Source organism: Passer montanus, unplaced genomic scaffold, assembly GCF_014805655.1.
Source record: "Passer montanus isolate IOZ18808 unplaced genomic scaffold, ASM1480565v1 scaffold89, whole genome shotgun sequence".
Classification (NCBI taxonomy): domain Eukaryota; kingdom Metazoa; phylum Chordata; class Aves; order Passeriformes; family Passeridae; genus Passer; species Passer montanus.
In genome coordinates this window covers 789,968-812,504 of record NW_024374256.1, presented here as the reverse complement: position 1 = coordinate 812,504, position 22,537 = coordinate 789,968, and the positions used below count along the sequence as shown (strand labels likewise).

The following is a 22,537-nucleotide window of genomic DNA, read 5'->3' as shown; positions in this document are numbered from 1 at the left end:
CACACACACTGTGAGGGGAATCTGTTGGTTCAGGGTGGACTTTGTACCTCTGTGTGTAACAGTTCAGTGCAAGAGGGAAAGCCCCACTGTGTTTTCACAACATTTATTGCCCTTTCCAGGAGGAACTTGGCATTGGAAAGATGCAGCATCCTGTGCTGCATGGGCAGAATGCTGCTGCTGGGAGCTGTGTGTGTCCCAGACACCCCGAGTCCCCTCCAGCCCGTGGCTCCTGACACCCCCGGGGGCTCCCAACCCCTCCATGGCCCTTCCTCTGCACAGACCTCGTTCCTCGTGAGCCCTGTGTCCCCCAGCTCTGTTTTTCTGGTGTCCCCACGGCTCCTCCTTGTCCCAGCCACCTTTTTGCTGGAGTTGGTGTCTTCCAGGGTGGAAATAGCCCCAGCTGGGCCTGTGAGGGCTTTGGGAAGGAGTGGGGATGCCTCCAGGTGGCATCCAGGGTGTCACCCTGAGCTGGACACAAACACTGAGTGACCCCAGTGCTGCCCAGTGCCACTCTCCTGCCTGTGGTGTGAGCTGGGGTGACAGCCAAGGAGATGAGAAAGAGCCCCCAAAAATCATCCCTGGCAGCACAACGATGCCTCCCTGTGACTCGTTCCCTCTTCTCCAGCTGCCTTTGCTCGTCCCCGGGCTGGTGGCACAGCTGCGTGTCCCTCCCCAGCGCTTGCAGAGGGGGATCCCCCAAACCCTGCCCCTCCCGGGGGGCCAAGGACGGCGCTGGGACCCCCGGGGCGCGCCTGGGGGCAGCGAGGAGCCCCCAGCCCAGCACACGGGGGGGTGGGGGCTGCTGGTCCAGACCCCCGTGAGCATCCCCGGTAGCCACACCGGGGACCCCCGGGGGGGCCGCGCACCCCCCTCGCTGCATCCCTTAGAGGGGCGTGGCACATGGCATGGACACGCCCTTTATGCAAATATTCGCGCGGCGATTGGCGGGGGCGGGCTCCGCGGCCGCGTTATAAGAACGAGGGAACAATGCACCCGCGGTCCCGGCTCGGGGGCTGGCGCCGGGGTGGGGGTCCCCCCTCATCCCTGGGGCTGCCCCTGTGCTGAGCGCCCGTTCTTCCCTCGGCCGCCCCCTTCCCCGTGCCGAGATGGAGTTTGACTCGTACCAGCACTACTTCTACGACCACGACGCCCAGGAGGATTTCCACCGCTCCACGGCGCCCAGCGAGGACATCTGGAAGAAGTTCGAGCTGGTGCCCACGCCCCCGCTGTCCCCGCTGGGCACCGCCGGGGAGAAGGGATGCTGCTCGGGGCCGGAGGAGCGCCCGGGATGCTTCTCCCGGCACTGCCTGGCCGGGGAAGAGCCGGAATATCTGATAGGGACGGGGCAGATCTTCGGGAACCTGAGCGCTTTCATCCTCAAGGATTGCATGTGGAGCGGCTTTTCAGCGCGGGAGAGGCTGGAGAAGGCGATGACGGAGAAACTTTCCGCGGGCACGCAGCGGGCCACGCCGCACAAGCCGTCCTTCGCGCAGGATTTTGGCTTCAGCAGCTCCGTCAGCGACTGCGTGGATCCCGCCGCCGTCTTCCTCTGCCCGCTGGCCGAGAGCAAGATCCCCGCATCCTCGGGATCCGAGGGCCAGAGCGATTCCGGTAAGGGCCGGAGCCGCTCCTGCCCGCTGCCCCGAGCCTGGCGGGAGCCCGGCGTGGGCAACACGCGTGTCCGCACCTGTGTGTGCGGGGAGGGAGCCTCCCAGCCGGGCTGCGCCTTTGTTGAGACCCCGGGCGAGCCCCGGTCCCGGCCCCACGAACAAAGCGGGGCTCGGCTGTTCCCCTTCCCCGCGGGGTTTCTGCTCCGCACACCCCTGTCCCTCTCGTGGGGCTCCCTGCCGCTGTTCCGTGGGACTCCGGCGGTTCCTTTCCCTCGTCCCGGCCCCACGGAATCCTCGTGGGAAGGTTGAAGGGCAAGTTTGCATCTCACCGTGCGAAGTTTGGGCTTCTGAGCGCTGCGCCGCCGGCTCGCGAATCGGCCTGCTCCCCTTTCTTCCTCCCACGGCCCACCCGGGACGGGCTCCCCTCGGGACAAAAGGCAAACGATGCCCTGGGGGCAGCAGGTTTGGGAGCAGCGGCGCGGCGCCGGAGGCGGTGGCTCGGGAGGACGGGCAGGATCAGCCGCCCCGGCTGCGGCGCGCCCCAGCCCAGCCCCGGGGCGCGCCTGCCCGTCCCGCGTGGGGCGTGCGGGTGTTCGCACGGGGGTCGTGCTGGGACGGGGACACCCCCGAACCCCCCGCATCTCTCCCATCTCACGCCGGTTTTCGGCGTTCTTTGCAAACACCCCGCGGCTCTGCGGCACGGCCGGAGCCCCGCGCGGTGTTTCCGCCGCTCCCGCCGAGGCCGGGCTGCCGTGGGAGCGGTGCCGTGACCCCGTTAATAAATCTGCCGGTGGCCGCCACCTGCGCCGGTGAGTCACGGCGCGGGGCTTAATGCCATTAGGAGCCCGGGGGCTGTAAGCCAGGTCGCGGGCGCTAAGAGGCTTAACCCGAAGATGCGGGGGGCTGGCGGGGGCCCCGGGGGTGCCGCGGGGGTCCCGGTGCCGCGGGGGTCCCGGAGGGGTCCGGCCGCGCCACGTGGGCGCCGAACAAAAAGCAACAGATTGCAAACAATGAGAGGGGCAGCGCTGACGGACGGGAGCGCGGACCAATGGGGTGGCAGAACAGCCGGCCGGCCCCGTGGGGCAGCCAATGGGAGCCTGCGGGGGGCGGGGCTAGGCGGGGTGAGTTTTTATTAATGAGCGTGTGTGTGAACGGGGCTGAGACCGCGCGGGTTGTGACAATGGTGAGTGTCCCCCTGCCCGGGAGCCCCCGTGTCGGGGGGCTTGGGCTTCCTGGGCTGAACCCCAAAGCCTGGAGGGTTTGGGGAATGGGCTGGGGTCGCTCTCAGAAGCCCCCCTCACTGGAGAGTAGGGCCAAGCCTCTGCCCACGATGCTGGAAGGAGTTTGAGCGTCTCGGGGGACCTTTAACAAGCGGCTGTTTTCCCCCAAAGCTTAGGAAAAAAGTTGGAAGCACATCCCCTAAAGTGGGAGCAATCACTCATCCCCTAAAGTGGGAGCCTGCTCACCTTGTCCCAAAGCCAGCTCCCTGCCACTGGGCTTTGCTGGGGTGGGACAACAGCGGTGCCCGCAGGCAGAACGGGACCAATTACGCTTTATTTAGGTCTTTCTGGGCTTGAGATGCCTTTGAGGTTCAGAGTCTGCTGTAGGGACCTCTTCACCTCTCCGTGCCTCCCTGCACAGTGGGGGATTGTCCCCTCTGTCCCCGGGAAGCCGGGGCTGAATGGGCTTTATCACTTGTGAAAAGTAACAAGTCACCGAGGTGGGAAGCCGCAGCCGAGGGGAACAAAGGCTACTTCTGCCCTTCTATCCCTCATTTACAATTCCAATGGGCTATGAAAGCACCCGAGCGGGATGAACTTTGGACCGAGGCTGTCCCAGCATCCTGCTCCCCCGGTTCCCCCCGCCTCGCAGGAGGGCTCGGGTGTTTCTTTCCTGATGATCCTTTATGATGAACACATGTTGCTCCTGGTGCTGAAGTGAGGCGGAAGTAAAACCTCCCAGTCCATCCTTGGGCGACCAGGCACAAGAATCAGGGAGGGAATTCCACTCCTTCCCACGTGATGGTATTGAAGGGGCCCTTAAATCACTCAATCTCTTCTGGAGGTGGCAGAGTTTGCAGCCAAACTTTAGTGGGGACATTTTCCAGGGAGCTGTGGGGACCCCCAGAGAGGTGACAACGGGTGACTGGGCATTCCCATCTGACGGAGATTTGTTTTCTTTTCCGCGGGGGCAGAAGGTGAAGAGATCGACGTGGTGACAGTGGACAAGAGACAACCTCTCAGCCTGAGGAAGCCGGTGACCATCACACTCCGTGCCGACCCCCTGGACCCCTGCATGAAGCGTTTCCACATCTCTGTGCACCAGCAGCAGCACAACTACGCCGCCCGCTCGCCGCCGGACTCCTGCCCCCCGCCCCAGTCACCCCAGCAGGAGGAAGAGGAGGAGGAGGAGGACGAGCCACCCAGCGCTGTGGAGCCAACCCCTGCCGTGCCCCCGCCTGAGCCCGGCTTGCCAAAACCCAGCAGCAACCCCGGCTCGGACAGCGAGGACGTGGCCAAGAGGAAAAACCACAATTACCTGGAGCGCAAGCGGCGCAACGACCTGCGCTCGCGCTTCCTGGCCCTCAGGGACCAGGTGCCCGGGCTGGCCAGCTGCCCCAAGGCCCCCAAAGTGGTGATCCTGAGCAAATCCTCGGAGTACCTGCAGTCCCTGGTCAGCGCCGAGAGGAGGATGGCGGCCGAGAAGCGGCAGCTGCAGCAGCGCCAGAGCCAGCTGCTCAAAAGGATTGCTCACCTCAAGGGGCACTAGCAGCCGGTGTGCCCCCCGCCCTGGTCCTCACAAACCCCCAGCTCCTTCTCAATTTGCACATTTTTTAAATTTTTTGGTTGCTTGTCGAGCTGTTGGCCCCGGGGGCTGCGGCACGTGGGAATGGGTCCACAGCAAAGACCCCAACAGCGTCGCCTGCCCTGGTTCCTGGCACTGGGTGCTCCGAAATTTCCCTTGTCCCTGCTGTGAAGCTTCCTCAGCGACTGCTCCAGTTCAAGAGCTCAGATTTATTCCCCCTCCCCAGCAGCCCCTGCACCCCTCTCTGCCACCTGCCACCGACAGCATCGCGGGGCATCCACCTCGCCCTGAAAACCCCAAGCAACCACGTCTGCCTTGGCCCCTGGAAGCAGGCAGGCTCAGAGCCCAGCACGGGCACACCTCTGCAGAGGTCCCACGGAGGTGGGGACGGCAGGACATGCCCGTCACCAGGATGGACAGCACCCCGTGGGCACTGCCCGTGCTCGGCTGGACCGTACCTCACTTCCTCGTGTCACTTCACGCAGCAGCTGGTTCCTGGATTTTATGTTCTAGAAACTTGCTGCTGTAACTGCGAGTCTGATACTGGAGGCTGTGTTTTTATACTGTATTTTTGTACCACTTTTTGAGAAGTATTGGTAAAGAGTTTGCTTTTTTATATATATATAAATATATAAAAACTTTTTTTTTAAGGGGGATTTCCTGCTGTGGGGGAGGGCTCAGTCCTGCTGCACTTTAGGGAGATCAGGAAGGGGCTGGTTCCTGCTGGACCCTTGAGCTGAGTCCTTGCAGAGGCCATTAACCCCTTTGCAGCTCTCCAAACCACCCGTTTGCAATAACAGGGAATTTTATCCCTTTCCCACCCTTGTGAGCATCCTTGTGACCCCTCTTTTCCACCCTTGTGAGTTCTCCTTCACCAGCAGCCCCTTAAAATCCCCAGCAAAGCTTTGGGCTTTGCAGGGCGCTGCTCTGCCTTCCCTGTCTGTGCCCTCCTGCTGCCCAGTCTGGGGGTGGCACAGTCCCCTGTCCCCTCCCAGGGGTGCTGGCAGGGGTGGTCCCACAGGATGGCACCCTGGGGTCCCTGCTGACCTGCTGAGAACTGTTAGAGTTAACACTGGTTGGATTTAGCACTTTCTTCATTACCTCATACTTCATGAATAAATAAGTTTGCAACAGCCTGGGTTGGCTTTTTCCATGCTGTGGGTTTCTATGCATCACTTTGGGGCTCCTGGGGGGGCTGCTCTGGCCCCTGGGTTTTGGGGTATCCTGGGCATGAATAAAAATTAATTAATTGATCTATTTTGCCCCAGGGCTCAGCCTGCACCAAGACTGAGCTCTTTGTCCTGGTTTTCTCCCAGTGCTTGAAGAAGTGGTTGTTGGTGCTGGGGCCAGGGAAATGAATCACCTGGATTATTTTTCCTCCTTTCAAGTGGTTTTAGTGGCAAGGAAGGGCAGAGAGCCCAGGCTGGGCTGGGAGAAGGCTTTGATGTAACTGTAAACCCCCCTAATGGGGTTTGGGGCAGGGGCTGTGGGGTGATCACTGCCCCACGGGTCAGGGGCTGGCAGTAACCCTAGAGGGAGGGGGAATGCAATCCACTCCTTCCAGAGCCCTCCACATCCCAGATCTGCCGAGTGGATGAAATTATATATACGTGTGTTCTCCCTGCTGCCCCCAAACCTGACACGTTTGGGTTTCCTTTGTCCTGGCAGCAAAAGCCTTGCTCTAAATGCAGGAGGGATGTGGATTATGTTACTGCCGAGGAGCCAGGAGCTGCTGCTGGAGCCTCGATCACCCGGGGAAAACCAGCCTTAAACAGCAATATTCCCCACAGAAACCCTCAAACACCCATCCCCTTCGCTCCCAGCAGCCTTTCACAGCCCGTGTTGCACCACTCGGTGTCACAGCCTTCCAGAGCTGCATTAGAAGGTGCTCCCATGACCCAGAGCTTAGCCAGGGAGCGGGGTGACCTAAATCTGACACCTCGCCCATGCGCAGCAGACGCAGCCCAGATGCAGCAGCTCCTCGATGGTTATTTTTGTTGTGGTTTTGTGGCTCTCACACTCGCAGTCTCTCGTCTTTTCTCAGCTCAAGGTGACCCTCCCGAAATTTCTGTTCGTGCTGAAGGTGCATAGGAAGTTTAAAACATTAATTATCTTTCTTGGAAGTGATAAGCAGCCTGAGCTGAGACTGTCACCAGTGGGAGATGTCCCCAAAGCCCAAATCAAACTAAGAACTGAGTTGCAGCTTGTAAACACCTTTGAGTTCTCCTGCCTGGAGCCTGCATTCACATGCATCTACCTGAAACCTCCCTGGTTACTGGAGCACGTGTCTCCTCTCATATTGTCACGGTCACGATGAGGGAAGGAGCCTGACAGTGCTCTGAAGTGAAGAAAATAAGCACACAGGGCTTTCCTTCTCTTCTTGCTTGTTCAGCACCGCAGTTTCTGAGTGTCAGCTGCAATCATCACAAGCCGGCACTGCCAGGGCCTGAATTAGTTATTTTTTAATGCACGCTGCCCTGCTAGCACCCTGCTGCACCCCCCCAAACCACTTCTGCTTGCCCACCACATCTTCCCCGCCGTGCCCGTGCTGGCCCGGGGGGTGTTGTGGGCACGCCGCCGCCTTCACGCCTGGGCTGGCAAATTTTTAGGACAGTTTCCCGAGGCGGAGATAATCCCCTCGCTGCCGAGGGGGGGCCGGCTGCCCGCACCCCCCCGGCCCGCAGCCTCCCTCTCGCTGTTGCCAGGGCCGGGGATGCGTGTTGCCAGGGAGAGCAGCACCGCGGAGGTGCCATGGCAACGGGCTCCCCTCTTCCCTCCCCTCTGTTGCCACGGAGACCCGCTCCCATCTCCTCCTGTTGCCGCGGCGATGGGAAGGACGAGCCTCGGTGGAAGCTGCGGTCGCCACGGCAACACGCTCCTCTCCGTTGCTATGGCAACCTCCCCGCGCATCCTCCTGCTCTGCCCCGTTGCTATGGCAACAGCCCCGCTCCCCATCGCTTTGCCCCGTTGCTACCGCAACAGCATCCCTCCCGCCCGGTGCTGGGAAAGGGACCACCGGGCACAGCCCCGGGCGTGGGCAAGGCCGTGAGGGGATAACGGGGGACCCCAAAAAGGACTGGGGAGGGGTTTGGGCACCCGGGGCACGGGGAGGGCACGGGGCTGGCTGTGGGGACCGGGGGCACGGGGAGGGCACCGGGCTGGCTGTGGGGACCCGGGGACACGGGGAGGGCACCGGGCTGCCTGTGGGGACACGGGGAGGGCACCGGGCTGGCTGTGGGGACCCGGGGCACGGGGAGGGCACCGGGCTGGCTGTGGGGACACGGGGCACCGAGTGTGGGGACACAGGGGCACGCAGAGGGCTGCGGAGGCGAGCCCCGGCACACGGAGCCCGGGGCCCGGCCCCGTCCTCCCCGCGGGCGGCCCCGGCCCGCCCCCTGGCTGGGGCCCCGCGGCCGCCGCGGCCGCTCGTGGTGATCCTGGGAGCCACCGGCACCGGGAAGTCGGCGCTGGCGCTGCAGCTCGGGCTGCGCCTCGGCGGCGAGATCGTCAGCGCCGACTCCATGCAGGTACGGCCGGCGCCGGCACCGCGGAGGCCGCGGCGGGGCCTGGGCCTGGGCCGGGCTGCGGAGAGGCGGCTCGGCCTCCACCGGGGGCGGCCTGGGCTGCACCGGGAGGGGGTTGAGCTGCACCGGGAGGGGTTTGAGCTGCACCGGGAGGGGTTTGAGCTATACCGGGAGGGGTTCGAGCCGCACCGGGGGAGCTTCGAGCCGCACCGGGAGAGGTCCGGCCTGTACCGGGGCCTCCTGGGCTGCCCCGCGGAAAGTCCGAGCTGGGCCTGGAGGGGCAGCAGGGCCCGGTCGGGGCCTGGAGAAGCTCAGCCCCGGAGGGTCCAGGCAGGTTCCCTGCGGTTCCCCCCGGTTCCCCCCGGCCCCGTGTCCGGGTGCGTGTAGGGGACAGCCCACGGGATGGATCCTGCCCGTTGAATGCGCTCCCTGTGTCCCTGCCCTGTCCCCATATCCCTGCCCTGTTCCCAGTGCCCCTGTCCTGTCCCTAGAACCCATCCTGCTGTCCCTGTGCTAGCTGCAGTGTCCCTGTCCCAGTGTCCCTGTCCTGTCCCCAGTGCTCCTGTCCCCATATCCCTGCCCTGTTCCCGGTGCCCCTGTCCTGTCCCCAGTGTCCCTGCCCTGTTCCCGGTGCTCCTGTCCTGTCCCTAGAACCCATCCTGCTGTCCCTGTGCCAGCTGCAGTGTCCCTGTCCTGGTGCCCCTGTCCTGTCCCCAGTGCCCCTGTCCTGTCCCCGGTGCCCCTGTCCTGTCCCTAGAACCCATCCTGCTGTCCCTGTGCCAGCTGCAGTGTCCCTGTCCCGGTGCCCCTGTCCTGTCCCCGGTGCCCCTGTCCTGTCCCAGTGTCCCTGTCCTGTCCCCAGTGCCCATCCCACTGGGCAGTTTTTTGGTTGGTGTGACAGTGCCTCTGTGTCCCCTCCCTGCCCTGTGGGCTCTGAACACAACCAAAACTGCGGGATTTGTTCAGGGTTTTTGTTTAAGCCCCCCATCCCTAATAAATTCACCTTTCAGGATTAAACCAGAGCAAAGGTGTTTTAATTTTAACCCACAAGAAGCTACACAGAGGTGTAAAGCGTTGAGTAAAGGGGAGTAACTTGGTAGTGAGCAACACACAGGGTGGTATCCTCTGGCATCAGCAAAGGGACACCAAGAGATTTGGGGAAGAGTGTTAAAAATTATATTTTCTCCTTGCCAGTGAGTGTCCATGGTCTCGTTTCTCCCTGCAAGCAGCAGTGTGGAATATATCAGTTGTATGGCTGGGATAAGCCAACAGCAAGGAGCCAAAACTCTTTTTTTTGTCTTAATTTTGTTCAGCTACAAGAAGTTTGTCACAGGGTGGACATTTCAGCCACCACAAGAATAACAATTTTGCTATTGTTCAGCAAAATGTTTTCCTTACTGAGCCACACTTTCACTGTTCACTTCCTGTAGTGCCTGAACTTTCCATCAAGTTTAATGGTAAATGTGTTTATTATTCTGTGTAAAAAGGTGTTTTCTGCCAGCAGCACCCTTTGTGCTGCTCAGAGATCAACTCCCACTGTCCTGTGCCCACCTCCCTGTTCCCTGGTCACCGTTTGTGTCCCACTGAGCTAAATTTAACACCTCACTCTCCTGAATTTGGGGCAAGCAATCAGAAAGTAATTTCATGCAATATTTCCCTTAAGCTCTTGGGGGAAAAAATGAGGCCTGAGCTGAACTGAAATCCTGACAGGACAAAATGTGAAGAATATTGGGGAAGTGGCTGCTGGCTTGGACCATGCTGTGGCCACCAGGCTGCTGCTGCATCCTGGCCTCTGCAGGTGCTTTTGGAGCTTCAAGGCACGCTGTGAATCCCTGCAGGTGGATGTTGGGAGCTGGATCCCTGCAGGTGGATGTTGGGAGCTGGATCCCTGCAGGTGGATGTTCAGGAGCTGGATCCCTGCAGGTGGATGTTCAGGAGCTGGATCCCTGCAGGTGGATGTTGGGAGCTGGATCCCTGCAGGTGGATGTTTCCGATCCTGCGTTCTGTGTCCTGCTCCTTTCCGTCCCCACCATGGGAATGCAGAGCAGGGAGGACCCTGCTGCAGGCACCTGGAGGCATCCAGGCTCCGGTGGCTCTTGTCCTGCTTGCCTTTAATCTCATTCTAGCGTGACCGTGCAGCCCGGGCCCGGCGGCTCGGCTGCTTTATCCCGTAACGCAGCGTGCTGCCGAGGGGGGCGGCCCCCGGCACGGCTCCCGCCTGCTCCGCCGACCCCCGCTGCCCCCCGGCCGGTTCTCCTTTCTCTCTGCCTTTGTTCCCGGTGCCGTGTCCCTCTGCCACGCGGGGCTGGCTCTGCTGTCCTCGCGGGGTGTGGAAATCCCATTGCTGGCTGGGGACTGACAGCTGCCAGGCACCGCGTCGCCCTCAGCCCCTGTGTGCATTCATTGCTGGGCTCTGAGCGGCGCTGACAAATGCTGGCAGTGTTCTGGGCAGCTGCTGGAGCGGGAGCCGGGCTGGGGAAGGGGCTGGGGAGCCCCGAGCCCACCTGTTCCCACACACAGGCACTCCTCTATCCATCTCAGGGTGTTTTCGTCATGGCTCTGGGTCGCCGTGCTCAAATTACAGACTTAACTGCTGCCTGCTTGCAGCTCAGCAGCTCTGGTTAATCTGCTGGCCTCTTAATCTTTCTTTTTGTCCTTTCTGTTGCTGTTTGTCATCCCAGTGAGTTTGGTTGAGGAGTAAATAATTCCTTGGAGAGCCAGGCAGGGTGAAGGCAGTCCTGTTTCTTCATTCCTGGCAGTGAACATGCAGGGATCCCTGTGCCAGCTTGATGAGGGCCCCATCCACTCTTGATCCCACTGTCCCTTCTGGATCCCACTGTCCATTCTGGATTTCTCCCTTGGGAGTGGTGATGCAGTTGCTGTAGCACACATTTGCCAGTCAGTGTGTGGAGTCAGGACATCTCCAGAGCCTTTGCAGGGATCAGGGTAGGGAGTCAGTCATGCTCTCCTTGCACCCTCTCTTGGTTTGGGTCCTCCATGCCCCTCTCCAGCATGGCCCCTGTGAAATCCTGATGTTTTCCTGGCTGTGTTTGGGGTCTGTCTTGTCACCTCCCACACTCCTTGCCCTCAGGCTGAGCACGGTGCTTTCCCCCCAGTGGTGACAGAGTTTGAAATGATGCACAGAACTAGCGGCAGAACAAAGATTTGGGAGAACAAAGATTTGGGAGATCCTTCCCAGGCTGCAGATCCTGAAAATCATGGGGTTTGTGTGCTGTGCCTCAGTTTCCCCACGTTTTCCAAGGGTGACCTCCCAGCCCAGTGCAAGAGGCTCAGTGCAGTGGTGGGAGGACACCACCAAGGCTAAGCATCTTTAGTGCTGCCTTGTGCTCCTTGTGCCTCGGAGCCCGGCTGCTCCAGGCTGCTGCTAATCTGTTTTGGGGCCTTAGAAAGCAACAAAGGCTTATCTGAGGCGCTGGCTGAAAATAGAAATGAGTGTCAGGAGGACGTCTCGGTGCGAGGCCCTGCCGACAGCCAGCTGGTGGAAACCTTCTCTGGGCTTACTGCCTGTGTGTAAAAGGCTGCCTTTGTTTCCTGCCAGCCCACACACTGACACCGCATTCCTGCCCTTGTTGCCAGCTATTCCAGGAGGCTCTGGGTGTTTAATCTGCAGGAGGAGCCGGGGATAGCAGCCTGAGTTTTGTGTCCTGGATGTGCCCGTGCAGGGCACTGGGAGCTGCTGGTTGAACTCCCAGCCCTCTGTGCTCGCTGTGATTCCGGGCAGGCAGTGGGAATTGGAGGAGCTGGAGGGCTGGAAATGGGGAGAGCAGGCACGGAGCCAAAGCTCACTGAATTCAAAGCTTTTCTGTGCCGGCTGGAGCCCGTGTTGAATGGAGCTGCCAGGCCAGGGATCAATAAGCTGCCCGCAGCCACGGGGCACGTTGGCAGAGCTGCCTGTGGGCCCGTCCTGCCTGCTCACCATCCCCTGGGGCAGCTGCCTTTCTGCAGCTTTGGTTGCCCTCCCTCTCTTCCTCTCTTCCTGCCCCCTGGGCGAGCCTTTTGGGATGGGAGCAGGAGCCAGCCTTGGCTCTCCCAGGGCTGGAGTTAAGCAAGGTGGGAGCAGAGCTGGTTCAGCCACCCCGGCAGCTCCAGCAGCTGCCATGACTGCTGCAGGCAGGGCTGGGGCTTCCCTGCTCCACTAACCTCACATCATCCCTCTGTGCCTGGTGCCCGTGGGTCACCTCTGTGTCACCTTGTCCTCCTGTCTGGGACCAGGGGAGCAGTGGGTGGAGGTGGTGCTGCAGCAGGAGGCTTGGCAGCTTCTCAGAGGGGATTAAGGGGAAATTTATTTCTTGTAGTCTGGCTGGGGTGCTTTCTGGGGGGGATGGAGGAGGAAATGAGTACAGCCATTTCCAGTCTTTTTCCCCATCATCCCGGTTTATCCCATGCTGGGAGACTTCTCTTAAGCAGGAAAGGCTCTGAGAACTAAACACATCCTTCCAAAGCACCTCCTTTGCCACCATCCTGCTCAGTCCTGGGCACAGCACAGGGCTGGGCTGGACAGAAAGGCTTCATGTGCCCCACTGTGAGCTGCCAGCTCCCTGTGCTGAGGAGGGTTGTGTTTGCATGGGAAGCAGGTGAGGAGCTGTCCTCACTTCTCCTGCCTGGAATCTGCTCTGTGTTGCAGGAAGCAGTGATCCTTGTCCCCACAAGGATCCGTGCTGTGCTGGAAATGTTTGGGGAGCAGCACACGTGAGCTTTGAACTGCAGCAGCAGATGAGGGGGTGGCAGCTTGGAGGCCCTAATTTTGGAGCTCTGTGCTGGGCTGGTGACACTGCCAAGGCTCTGGCTGCACTGTCCAAGAGCTCAATCAGCCCTCCCACCCCTAATTACAGGGTGGTATCAAAGCAGGAAAGCAGTCACGAGCCGTTGGACTCCACGGTTCATCTCCCGTGGGCAGGAACAAACAGCAGAGAGAGGCAGCTTGGCCCTGGCAGGAGCAGGTGTTGGCAGGATTCCTGCTGCCCTGCCTGAATGTGGCACGTGCCCCTGCTGTGCCCCTGCCTGTGCCCTGCCTGTGCTGCCTGTCCCAGGGAGGGGTGACAGGGACAGGGGGCAGTGGTCAGTGCAGGTCTCACAGAGGTGAAGAACAGGCTCTCCTCTCCCCAGGTGTACAAGGGCTTGGACATCATCACCAACAAGGTTTCCCCGCAGGAGCAGCGTCTCTGCAGACACCACATGATCAGCTTTGTGGATCCTCTTGTCTCCAACTACACCGTGGTGGATTTCAGGGACAAAGCCGTGCCTCTGATATCCTGTCATGCTGCAGCCTGCCTGGCTGAGCAGGAATGGGCTTTCCCCCTCTGTGGCCAGAGGGATCCATGGTTAGGTTCTCCACATCCCAAGTGAGTCTTTCTCCAGAGGATTCTGCTGGTGAGAGTGGCTTCTTTTACCCAGCTAACCCTCAGGACAGCCCAGGGAAGATCTGTGCTGAGTGTTGCCCTCCCTGGCAGTCCTGGGGTGTCCCTGAGTTTTGGTAGTGGCTGGCAGAGGTGACAGAGAGTAATGAGAGACCAGGGACACCTCTAACCCTGTCCTGCAGCCTTACTGGTTCCCTGGGGCTGGGAGAGTGGGATCTGAGCCCCAGACTGCTGCTCCCACAGCCTTCCCCCCGGCTCTGCATCTCTGCTTACAATCCTTGACTCTGGCACATTGAAGATATCTTTGCCCGGGACAAGATCCCCATTGTTGTGGGAGGAACCAACTACTACATCGAGTCCCTGCTCTGGAAGGTCCTTGTCAACACCAAGGTACTGTGGGGGGCTGTGAATTCCTTCGGGAAAGGAGGAATCCCATGGTTAAGGCACACTTCCTGCAATTTGTCACGGTGCTGTCCCTGCTGGAGAGGGGCAGGAGAACCTAAAGCCCCTCCTTCACCCCATGGCTCCGGGGGATGGTGTTGCTCACACAGGGCTTGGCTCAGGGCTGTGCTGTGCCCCACAGGAGAAGCCCAGCAGTGCCCCCAGGCCTGGCAGTGACAGGAAAGTGGAGCTGGAGCAGCTGGACAGCGCTGAGCTGCACCGGCGCCTGAGCCAGGTGGACCCGGAGATGGCGGCCAAGCTGCACCCCCACGACAAGCGCAAGGTGGCCAGGTGAGCTCGGCGTGCCAGGGCCAGGAGGTGCCAGGGCCAGGAGGTGCCAGGGCCCAGCAGCCCTTCCCGAGGGAGTTGTGTGCCTGGGAGCATGGCAGGCTGAGCATTCCCACCCCCGGGTTCTTAGAGCTGGGGACTCTGTGGGATCGGAGCCCTTTGGTCGCACAGCCCCAGCCTAAGCTGCCTTTGGGGTGCTCTGGGGCTGCCCCCCTCCGTGCCCCAGCAGCAGCAGGGTTTGTCTGGAGCTATTTAAAGAGCAAGCTGCCCTGCTGGCTGAGTAACATAGCTGAGCTCTGTGGGAACAGCACGGCAGCAAGACCAGGCTTGCTGCTGTGTCCCAGCCGAGCCCTGGCCCCGGGGAGCAGAACACCGCCCACCCCATTCGCACGGTGCAGGGGGATGGAGGGTGGGGCACCAGCACAGCTCCTGCAGCGCCCTCCCTCCCTGCTGGGGCTGGCTAAAGCTCCACAGCAGCATCTCAGCGCTGGTCCCTTCCCTGCAGCCCTGCCTGGCTGGAAAGGGCAGGGCTGGAGCCAGATCCCTGTCCCCTGCAGGACTTGTCCCTGCGCCAGGCAGGAGTGGGTGGCTGTGCTCTGGGCTCCCTGGGTGCCAGCACTGCACCCCCAGGAGCTGGGTGTGCGTGGATGCCGGGCACGGGACGGGGCTGGAGCCTGCCCTCCCCCCACATGAGAGGGCTGGAGCTCAGAGTGTCTGCGGTTCCCTTTGCTGGAGCCCCGGGGCTGTGGGGGGAATGGGAGCGCTGTTCTCACCCAGCCTCTGAGCTCTGTGTGTCTCTGCTTCCAGGAGCCTCCAGGTGTTTGAAGAGACAGGGATCCCCCACAGTGAAATCTTGCACCAGCAGCAGGAGGAGGAAGGTGGGGGGCCCTTAGGTGGGCCCCTGAAATACCCACATTCCTGCATCTTGTGGCTCCATGCAGACCAGGCAGGTGAGAGCGGGCTCCTGGCTGGCTGAGGAGGGGCTGGCTCCCTGCTCCTGCCCCAGCCTCCTCCCTGGAGAAGGCAGCAATTCCTCTGGCATCAGTGGGTGTGACAGAGAACTGCTGGGCTCTGCCTTCCTCAGGTGGAGCAGCAGCCTGGCAGTGCTGCCTGCTGTCCTGGCAGGCTGTGCAGCCCCCCAGGACAGGGCTCCCCGTGGCTCAGCGTGGCCTGCTCTCCTGCTGCAGCTCTGGATGCACGGCTGGAGAAGCGCGTGGATGACATGGTGGCTGCGGGGCTGCTGGAGGAGCTGCGCGACTTCCACCGCCGCTACAACCAGGAGAAGGTGGCACAGAACCGGTGGGTGAGCAGCCAGCCCCTCCCTGCTCCTCCCTCTGGAGCTCTCCCGCTCTGAGCCCTGCCTTTGGCTCTCCAGGCAGGATTACCAGCACGGCATCTTCCAGTCCATTGGCTTCAAGGAATTCCACGAGTACCTCGTCAGTGAGGGGAGCTGCTCACCCGAGACCAGTGCCCTGCTGCTGGAGAAAGGTGGGAGGAGCACCCTGTGTGCCCCACAAAGCTCCAGGTGACACCACAAGATGCTCCAAACCAAGGTCACAGCCCCAGCTGCACTTTTCTCTCTGCGTTTCCCACTTCTGCCAGCCCAGAGGGGCAGGGATTTGTTTTCCAGTGCTGGAGAGCATCTCTGAGCACAGCCAGAGCAGCCCCTCCTCCCCTCAGGCCTCCTTGCAGGATGCACGGGGTACAGGTGATTTGGGATCTTGGTTGTTGGGATCCCAGCTGGGGTGTGAATGCTGTGGAGAGCAGGGCTAGGAAAGAGGAATGAAGCAGAACTCAGCATGTCAGCAGCTCTGTGGTGATGAGGAATGTGGGGATCAGTCAGCAGGGATGCAGCCTTTGCTGGTGTGTTATTCTGGAATGTCTGGACTGATGTTGGAGGGGAGCTGCTCTCCACACAGGGAGGACCCAGGCAAAATCCATCTGTGCCAAGGAGGGTTCAGCGTGGAAGAAGAGACTGAAGAAACCACAGAAATGATAAAAGGCTTGAAAACAAGTCTGATGCACAAGGAGCTTGTTGTGTCTGTTCAGGAGACGATTAGGAGGGATTTGATAAGCCTGGTACTAAATATTGAGCAGTTGTAGAGTGGTAAATCATCCTCTCTTGGTGGGATGAGCAGTCCTGGACTCCATTTGTGCAGAGAAGTGGGCATTATGAGGGCAGTGCAGCACTTGAACAGGTTGTCCTACCTGCTAAAAGCTTCAGGATGGAGGGTTTGGGCTCTTTGCACCCTCTGTTTATTCAGGGACATTTGGGGTACCTTGTCCAGCCTCTTCTCAGTGCAGGCACAGACCCCCAGACTGACAGTACAAATAATTCCCATGGTGCCACCCAGCACAAACTCCATTATTGTGTGATTTCCCTCCCCCGGAGCTGACAGGGGAGGGAAACCACACTTCTCACTAACCTCTGGGTTTTTTTCTCCTGTTTAATCCCTCTGTTCCAAAGGGATCCAGGCCCTCAAGCAGGTGACCAAGAGATACGCCCGGAGGCAGAACAAATGGGTGCGGAACCGCTTCCTGAAACGTGAGTCCTCTGCCCAGCTCTCCTCGTGCCCCCCTCCAGCCCCACAGGGGACTCTGGTGCTTTGGGGGCACCAGGGGCAGCCTGTGTTTGGGAGTCTGGGGCCTCCCAGTGTCCCCATCCACCCACAAAGCTCTGCCTCCCCCAGTTCCTTCCTGCTGGTTTGGGTTGTAGAGCAGATCTCCTGCCCCTCCTGAGAAGTGTCCTGCCCACAGTTTCTCATCCCAGACACTCAAGAGCCAGCTCCTCCTCCTGTACCCGTGTACCCCATCCCCTCCCAGCCATCAGGAGGGATAAATCCCAACCAGAGGCTCGGCCCTGTGTCAGGCACCATTAGATGATGATGATGGTCACAACATCCCTGCAGCCCATCCTGCCAAATGCTCCTGGGGGGCTCAGGGAGGGGGTCCCCACGCACCCACACATGCTCCTGGCAGGGAGCAAAGCCCACTTGACAGCTGCCCTCCAGATGAGGAGCAGCAGCCCCGTGGCTGCTGCAGGCCAGGCCGTGCTCTGTGCAGTGGCAGGGAGCCAGCAGGACTTCCCCATCCCAGCCCCAGCCTTGGAGCAGGGCCAGCAGCAGCAGCTGGGAGCCGGGCACTTGTTGAAAGGTGCTCAGTAGGGGCAAAACAACAATAAAATAAATAATAATAATGAAAAAAAGAAATAAAGAGAAGGCAGGGAGAAACTCGAGTCAAAGAAAAAGATGGACTTTGAAGGAGGAGCAGGAGTTTTGGCAGAGCTGTGTGCTGGGTAGCTGAGCTCACCTTTCTGGTGGCAGGTGTGCTTCAGATGGGCCTGTCAGGGGCTTGTTTGTGAGCACAGCAATAAAACCAGCACCTGCTGGGGACTGGCACGTGCAGCCTTTGATGGCTTTGTCCAGGCAGGGACAGCCAGGTGCCCGTGGAGAGCAGCCAGGTCACCCAGGGAGCAGGTGCTCTGTGCTGGCAGCTGCTTCACCCTGTCCAGGCTGCAGCAAGTGCCCTGTGCCCTGGCATTGGGCCCGGGGAGACCAGAGGGGTGGCTGTGAACCTGTCCCTTGTCATTTGTAAAGCACCTCCTGCCAGGAGCCAGGAGCATCAGCCCCTGCACAATCAGTTCCAGCTCTGAGTGGAATCTGCACGCTCAGATCCTTCATCCAGGCTCCTTGCCTGCATCTCCCTGTAAGCCTGCTGTGGTGGCTTTGTGCCTGGATCCAGCTCCTTCACCTCCCAGCCCCCTGTGCACCAGGGCTGGGCTGAGGTGCTTCTTGTTGTGGTGGGCTGTTGGCACACTCAGATTCCAGAGCACTCTCCCAAGGGCAGCCAGCTGTGAAGATGTCCTGAGGTTTTCCTGCTGCTTGCAGGAGGGAATTTTGGCTCTGGAGAGCCTGGTATTGTTGGCTTCTGAATGCTGATAGGAAAAAGCAGATCCCTCTGCTCCCCCTGGGCTCTGGGAGGGGATTCTCAGGGTTTCTGGTGCTGACCTGCCTCGATGTGTTTCTGTAGGTCCTGGGCCCAACGTGCCCCCAGTTTATGGCTTGGAGGTGTCTGATCTGCAGAGGTGGGAGGAGGATGTGCTGAAACCTGCCCTGGAGATCGTGGAGAGCTTCATCCAGGTACTGGCCAGCTGGGCTTTGTCTGCCTTCTCTGTGCTCTGCAGGCCCCTCGCCTTCACACAGTCTGCCCCTGGAGCAGGGCTGGCTGTTCACATGCCCAACCTTGGCATTTCCTTGCAGCAGCAGATTTGTTGTCTCAGCTGCACATTCTCCCCAGTACCCAACGCTGCATTGATAAAACTGCACTGTCTACCTTGCCAGCTCGTGTCTGAGTCTGGCAAGCTGCCATCCCACCCCACGGAGGTGAGCACAGGCAGAGCCCAGGCTGAGGCATTGTTTGGTGTGCAGGGCCGTGAGCCCCCGGCTGAGCCCCTGAGGATGGAGCAGGACGGGCAGGAGAACAAGCGGAGCCGTCGCGTGTGCCAGCTCTGTGACAGGCTCATCCTCGGGGACAGGGAGTGGGCAGGTAGGGCCCACACGGGGCACAGCAGGGCACCTGGGGGGCCTGGGCTTCTCTGGGGTGGTGGAGCAGCTCCCCTGTGGCCGGATGACCCCCAGCTCATGGTCCTGGCCTTTCAAGGGTTGTTTGCTGGAGCTGTGTGCCACAGGAACCATCTGTCAGCATTTCCCCCCTTGCCTGGGCTTTCCCCCTTCCCAGCACCCTGAAAACACAGAGAGCATCACGCCAGGGGTCTGGATGTGGCACCAAGCTCAGAGCTGCTGTGTTTAGTCAGGGCTCCTGGTCCTTCACAACACTGTGGATGCTTCCTCAAAAAGCACAGAGCAAATCTCTCTCCTCTAAAGTTCTGTTGTGTAAATGAAAGTTTCTTAATGTTTCTAATAGCTCAGTTTTGCTCTAGTATTTCCTACTTGTGTGTGTGGTTTGTTTTTTTTTTTCTTTTGTCCTTTTTAAACTATTCCTAGCTGTAATAGTAATAGAAAGGGATTTTCTGTTTTCCATAGACTTACTTTAAAAGAGCTCAGCTGGAATCAGATTAAGTCAGTGAATTTATCTGTGCTGGGAGGCTCATGCTGAGAACCAGAAACAAAAAGTCATGGAGAAACTGGCTGCAGAAATGAAACTGGTAAATCTCCATGTGTTGCCCAAATACAGGATGTGCAGGGTCATGGTTTAACCCCAGCATCTGAGCCCCACACAGCCACTCCCCCACTCTGTGTCTCTGGGAGAGAGAATTGCAAGGGTAAAAGTGAGAAAAATTGTGGGTTGAGTTAAAGTTTAATAGAGGAAGCAAAGCAAAACTAAGAATTAATTCACTGCTTGCCATGGTTGGGCAGATGCTCAGCCATCCCCAGGAAAACTGGGCTCCATCACATCTGACATGGCTTTGGGAAGACAAATGCCATCGTCCCCATGTCCCCCCTTTCCTTCCCCCCTGGCAGCACGAGCTCATGGCCTGGGGTGAGCTGGGGTCAGCTCTCCCAGCTGTGCCCCCTCCAACCCCCCCTGCACCCCCAGCCCTGTCTGTGTGGCTTGAGGAGCAGAAAAGGCCTTGAGTCAGTTCCAGAGCTCCCAGCAATAACAAAACATCCCCGAGTTATCAGCCCCGTGCTCAGCACGAATCCAAACACAGCCCCAGAGCAGCTGCTGAGAGGGAAATCAGCTCTGCCCCAGCCCAAACAAGCAGATGAGACACAACCAAAGATAAATTTCCCAGGTTGTTGGGTTGGAAGGAGTTGCTTATTCCTGGCTGAGGCAGGGAAGTGCTGAAAGCAAAGGCTGGAGCTGCTCTTTGGGGGAGGCTCCTTGCAGTGAGATCAGTGAAGTGCAGTTGTTATTTTTGTCTAGTCTCAGCTGTCTCAGAGGTGCTTTGAAGGAGCTCTGTTTGTCCAGAACTAAAAACTCTCGGGTCCCTGTCATCCTTTAGGTCCAGAAAGTTCTGTGCCTGAGTGGGAGCTCCTTGAGGCCCCCCCAAATCCCTCCATGTCCTTAGGGATGTCACCCCAGATACCAGTTGATGGTGGCAGTGCCTCCCTCAGCCAAGACCAGCTGTTACTCTCTGTGTCCAGCTGAACTGGGCTCAGATCCACAGATGGTGGGAGAAAAATGCTCCAAAGCCTGGCTGTTCCTTGTGCCTGCAAAATGGAAAAAAGGAAGGTGCAAACAGTGGTGGGAACTGGCTGGATCTGCACTCTGGTCTGTTTGCTTAGGTCAGGTGACAGAGTTTTGGGAACTGCTTCCCAGCACCCTGCTGGCTCTGGGAGATTTTGAATTTGTGTCTGATTTTACAATTTCTATGGACTTCAAGAGCACAACTGCCCAGACAGCAGCAGCAATTGGCACTTCCTCAGCCACTGTAGCTTTGGTGTTGCTTGTGACAAATTGCAGGAGGTGAGGCTTTATCTCAGGGCGAGGGTGACCCTCCAGCATTGTGATAAAGCAGCAGCTTTGCATGTGATTTCATCCTTTGGCAGAAAAAGGAATGGCTGGAAAACACCTGAGGGCCTTGATTCAGCAGAGCACATACCCTCGTTTAATTAAGGCCCTGCTTGAAAAGTTTGTGCTTTAATTGCTGCTCTGATCTCTTGGAAAAGGCAAAACCACCCGACCAAGATGGTCAGACAAAGCCTCCCCTGAGATAAAACCGCTGCTAAGGAGGTTTGGCTGTCCTTAAGGATGTGATTTCTCCCAGAAATGCAGCTCCTGCTGCTCCAAGCTGAATCCCTGGGATTACCCCTCTGTTCCCAGCTGACTCCTGCTGCAGAGCTTTCATGGCTGGGCCCTGGAGTTATTCAGAAGTTTAATTCTGCTCCAGGCTTTTCCCTGGCTGCTCTGTAGGATGCACAGGATCTTCCCAGTGCTGTGGTGCAGGGATCCAGCCCTACAAATGGTCCTGGCAGCTCTCCACGGGGAGCAGGGAGTTGCACAAGCTCACCTGAGCCTGCAAAGTGCCACCTCTTGGGAAACACACTCCCTCTTCCCTGGAGAGGCTGGCAGTGACAGCCTGGAGTCTTCTCCTTACACAGAACCAGGATTTTTCCCTCTGTCAGTTCTTCCTGAGGAAGTTTGGGAGCTTTGTCCTCTTCTGAGCCCTGATGGTTTGGCCTGGAAGTGTCCAGAGGAGCAGCCAGGGCAGGGTTTGGGAGTTCTCTTTTCTCTGGGAGTGAATTGTGCTGGGAAGGGAGGGTGCTCTGCCCTGCGTGGGGGGGTTGGCTGTTTCCTCCTCCAAATTCCACAGATGAAAGGCTCTGTCTGCCTCTTCCTCCAGCTCACACACGGTCCAAATCCCACCTGCACCACCTGAAGAAGAGGAGGAAGCTGGAGGAGTCCAAGCACGCCAGAAGGACCATGGGGGGCAGTGGGGACACAGAGACCTCGGATGAGGATGGCAGCCTGCCTTTGCCTTAGGCCTGGAAGGGGCAGCAGCTGTGCATCCACCTGCGTGGAGAGGAAGCTCCTTGGTCCTGGGCAGCCTTGAAGCAAGGAGCTGAGTCATTTTTTTTTGGGGTGAGGCAGGTGTGTGACTGCAGAGGCCGTCGGATCCTCTTCATGTGGCCTCATCCCGCTGTGTTCCCATGCTCCCCCAGCCCTGCCTGGAACGGGCTGGGCCCCGGGGCAAGGCTGCTGGGAGCCTCCTCCCATGCAAAGCGTGAATTCCTGCCAGAGCTGCATCCTTGGAATGGCTGAGCTGCTGGTATGTGCTTGTGTGGATCTCAGAGACAAATACAGAAATACCCCGGCTCCTCCAGCTTGGCCGGGGGTGCAGCTCCAGAGCTGAGCGAGCTCTGCCTGCCTTTATTGTGGAGAGGATTTTTTTTTTGGTCTTCTTTTACATGCAAATAAAGTCGCAGGATTATTGTGGGTTCCCCTCCCTGTTAACAAGCGCGGTTTCCTTGCTCTCTGATTCTGCCTGGCTCTGGGCACAGGGCAGGAGATCTGGTTCCTGCTCCCAGTCCCCTTTTCCACAGCTCCTGAGGGAGCTGAGCAGATGTTCCCAGCCTGGTGGGGGCAGGGAGCCCTGTGCACACAGCAGGTGCAGGGGGAGCTGGCACCTGTTAAACAGGAACTTGGAAATGATCTCATCGAGTTTGCAACAGATGAGCCTGTCCTAGTTAAGGCAGAATTCCCGGGGGTTTACTCTGTGGTTTGGCACTGGGAACCAGCCCCGAATTTGAATCCAAGCTACTGAGCAGCAAATTCCTGGAGCTGTGTCCCCCAGGCAGTTGGTGTCCCATTGTTGTTCCTGGAGGATGTGGGTGCCATTTGTGCCTGGAATCCTGCTCTGGTGAAGCCAGGACAGCCTTTGGGATTCTCCTGGCAAATTCAGAGCTAGGAGGGTTTGAGGGTTGGTGGAGCACAAGCTTTTCCTTGTGCTGTGCCGTGTGGCAAGAGCCAGGGCTCATCCTGCCAGGGAAGAGCTGCGTGGGTGGATTTGCCGGCGCGGGCTCTGGAG

General features: G+C 59.3%; 2 protein-coding genes across 4 annotated transcripts; both read left to right on the top strand.

Annotated features, from left to right (window-relative positions):
* Positions 1–1,011: 1,011 nt before the first annotated feature.
* On the top strand, positions 1,012–5,539 carry MYCL (MYCL proto-oncogene, bHLH transcription factor). The gene is made up of 2 exons (XM_039733725.1): positions 1,012–1,611; positions 3,805–5,539. The coding sequence occupies exons 1-2, from the start codon at positions 1,107–1,109 to the stop codon at positions 4,377–4,379; spliced, it is 1,080 nt and encodes a 359-aa protein (XP_039589659.1). The 5' UTR covers positions 1,012–1,106; the 3' UTR covers positions 4,380–5,539.
* Positions 5,540–7,182: 1,643 nt separating this feature from the next.
* TRIT1 (tRNA isopentenyltransferase 1) lies at positions 7,183–21,966 on the top strand. Of its 3 annotated transcripts, none has more exons than XM_039733705.1 (11): positions 7,183–7,460; positions 13,112–13,207; positions 13,609–13,707; positions 13,901–14,049; positions 14,854–14,996; positions 15,234–15,345; positions 15,422–15,534; positions 16,514–16,591; positions 18,076–18,185; positions 18,474–18,591; positions 21,353–21,966. In XM_039733705.1, the coding sequence occupies exons 2-11, from the start codon at positions 13,136–13,138 to the stop codon at positions 21,490–21,492; spliced, it is 1,134 nt and encodes a 377-aa protein (XP_039589639.1). In that variant the 5' UTR covers positions 7,183–7,460; positions 13,112–13,135; the 3' UTR covers positions 21,493–21,966. The 3 variants fall into 3 exon arrangements, with proteins under 3 accessions (XP_039589639.1, XP_039589638.1, XP_039589636.1); XM_039733704.1 differs by lacking the exon at positions 7,183–7,460 and adding an exon at positions 7,816–7,942; XM_039733702.1 differs by lacking the exon at positions 7,183–7,460 and adding an exon at positions 7,816–7,942 and having other exon boundaries at positions 13,067–13,207.
* Positions 21,967–22,537: the final 571 nt, after the last annotated feature.

Excerpts from the sequence above, each read along its gene's own strand:
- MYCL (XM_039733725.1), top strand. The coding sequence starts at position 1,107 with ATGGAGTTTGACTCGTACCAGCACTACTTCTACGACCACGACGCCCAG. Across the intron at positions 1,612-3,804 it reads CGAGGGCCAGAGCGATTCCG|AAGGTGAAGAGATCGACGTG; the intron begins GTAAGGGCCGGA and ends CCGCGGGGGCAG.
- TRIT1 (XM_039733702.1), top strand. Across the intron at positions 14,050-14,853 it reads GACAAGCGCAAGGTGGCCAG|GAGCCTCCAGGTGTTTGAAG; the intron begins GTGAGCTCGGCG and ends CTCTGCTTCCAG. Across the intron at positions 18,186-18,473 it reads TCGTGGAGAGCTTCATCCAG|GGCCGTGAGCCCCCGGCTGA; the intron begins GTACTGGCCAGC and ends TTTGGTGTGCAG.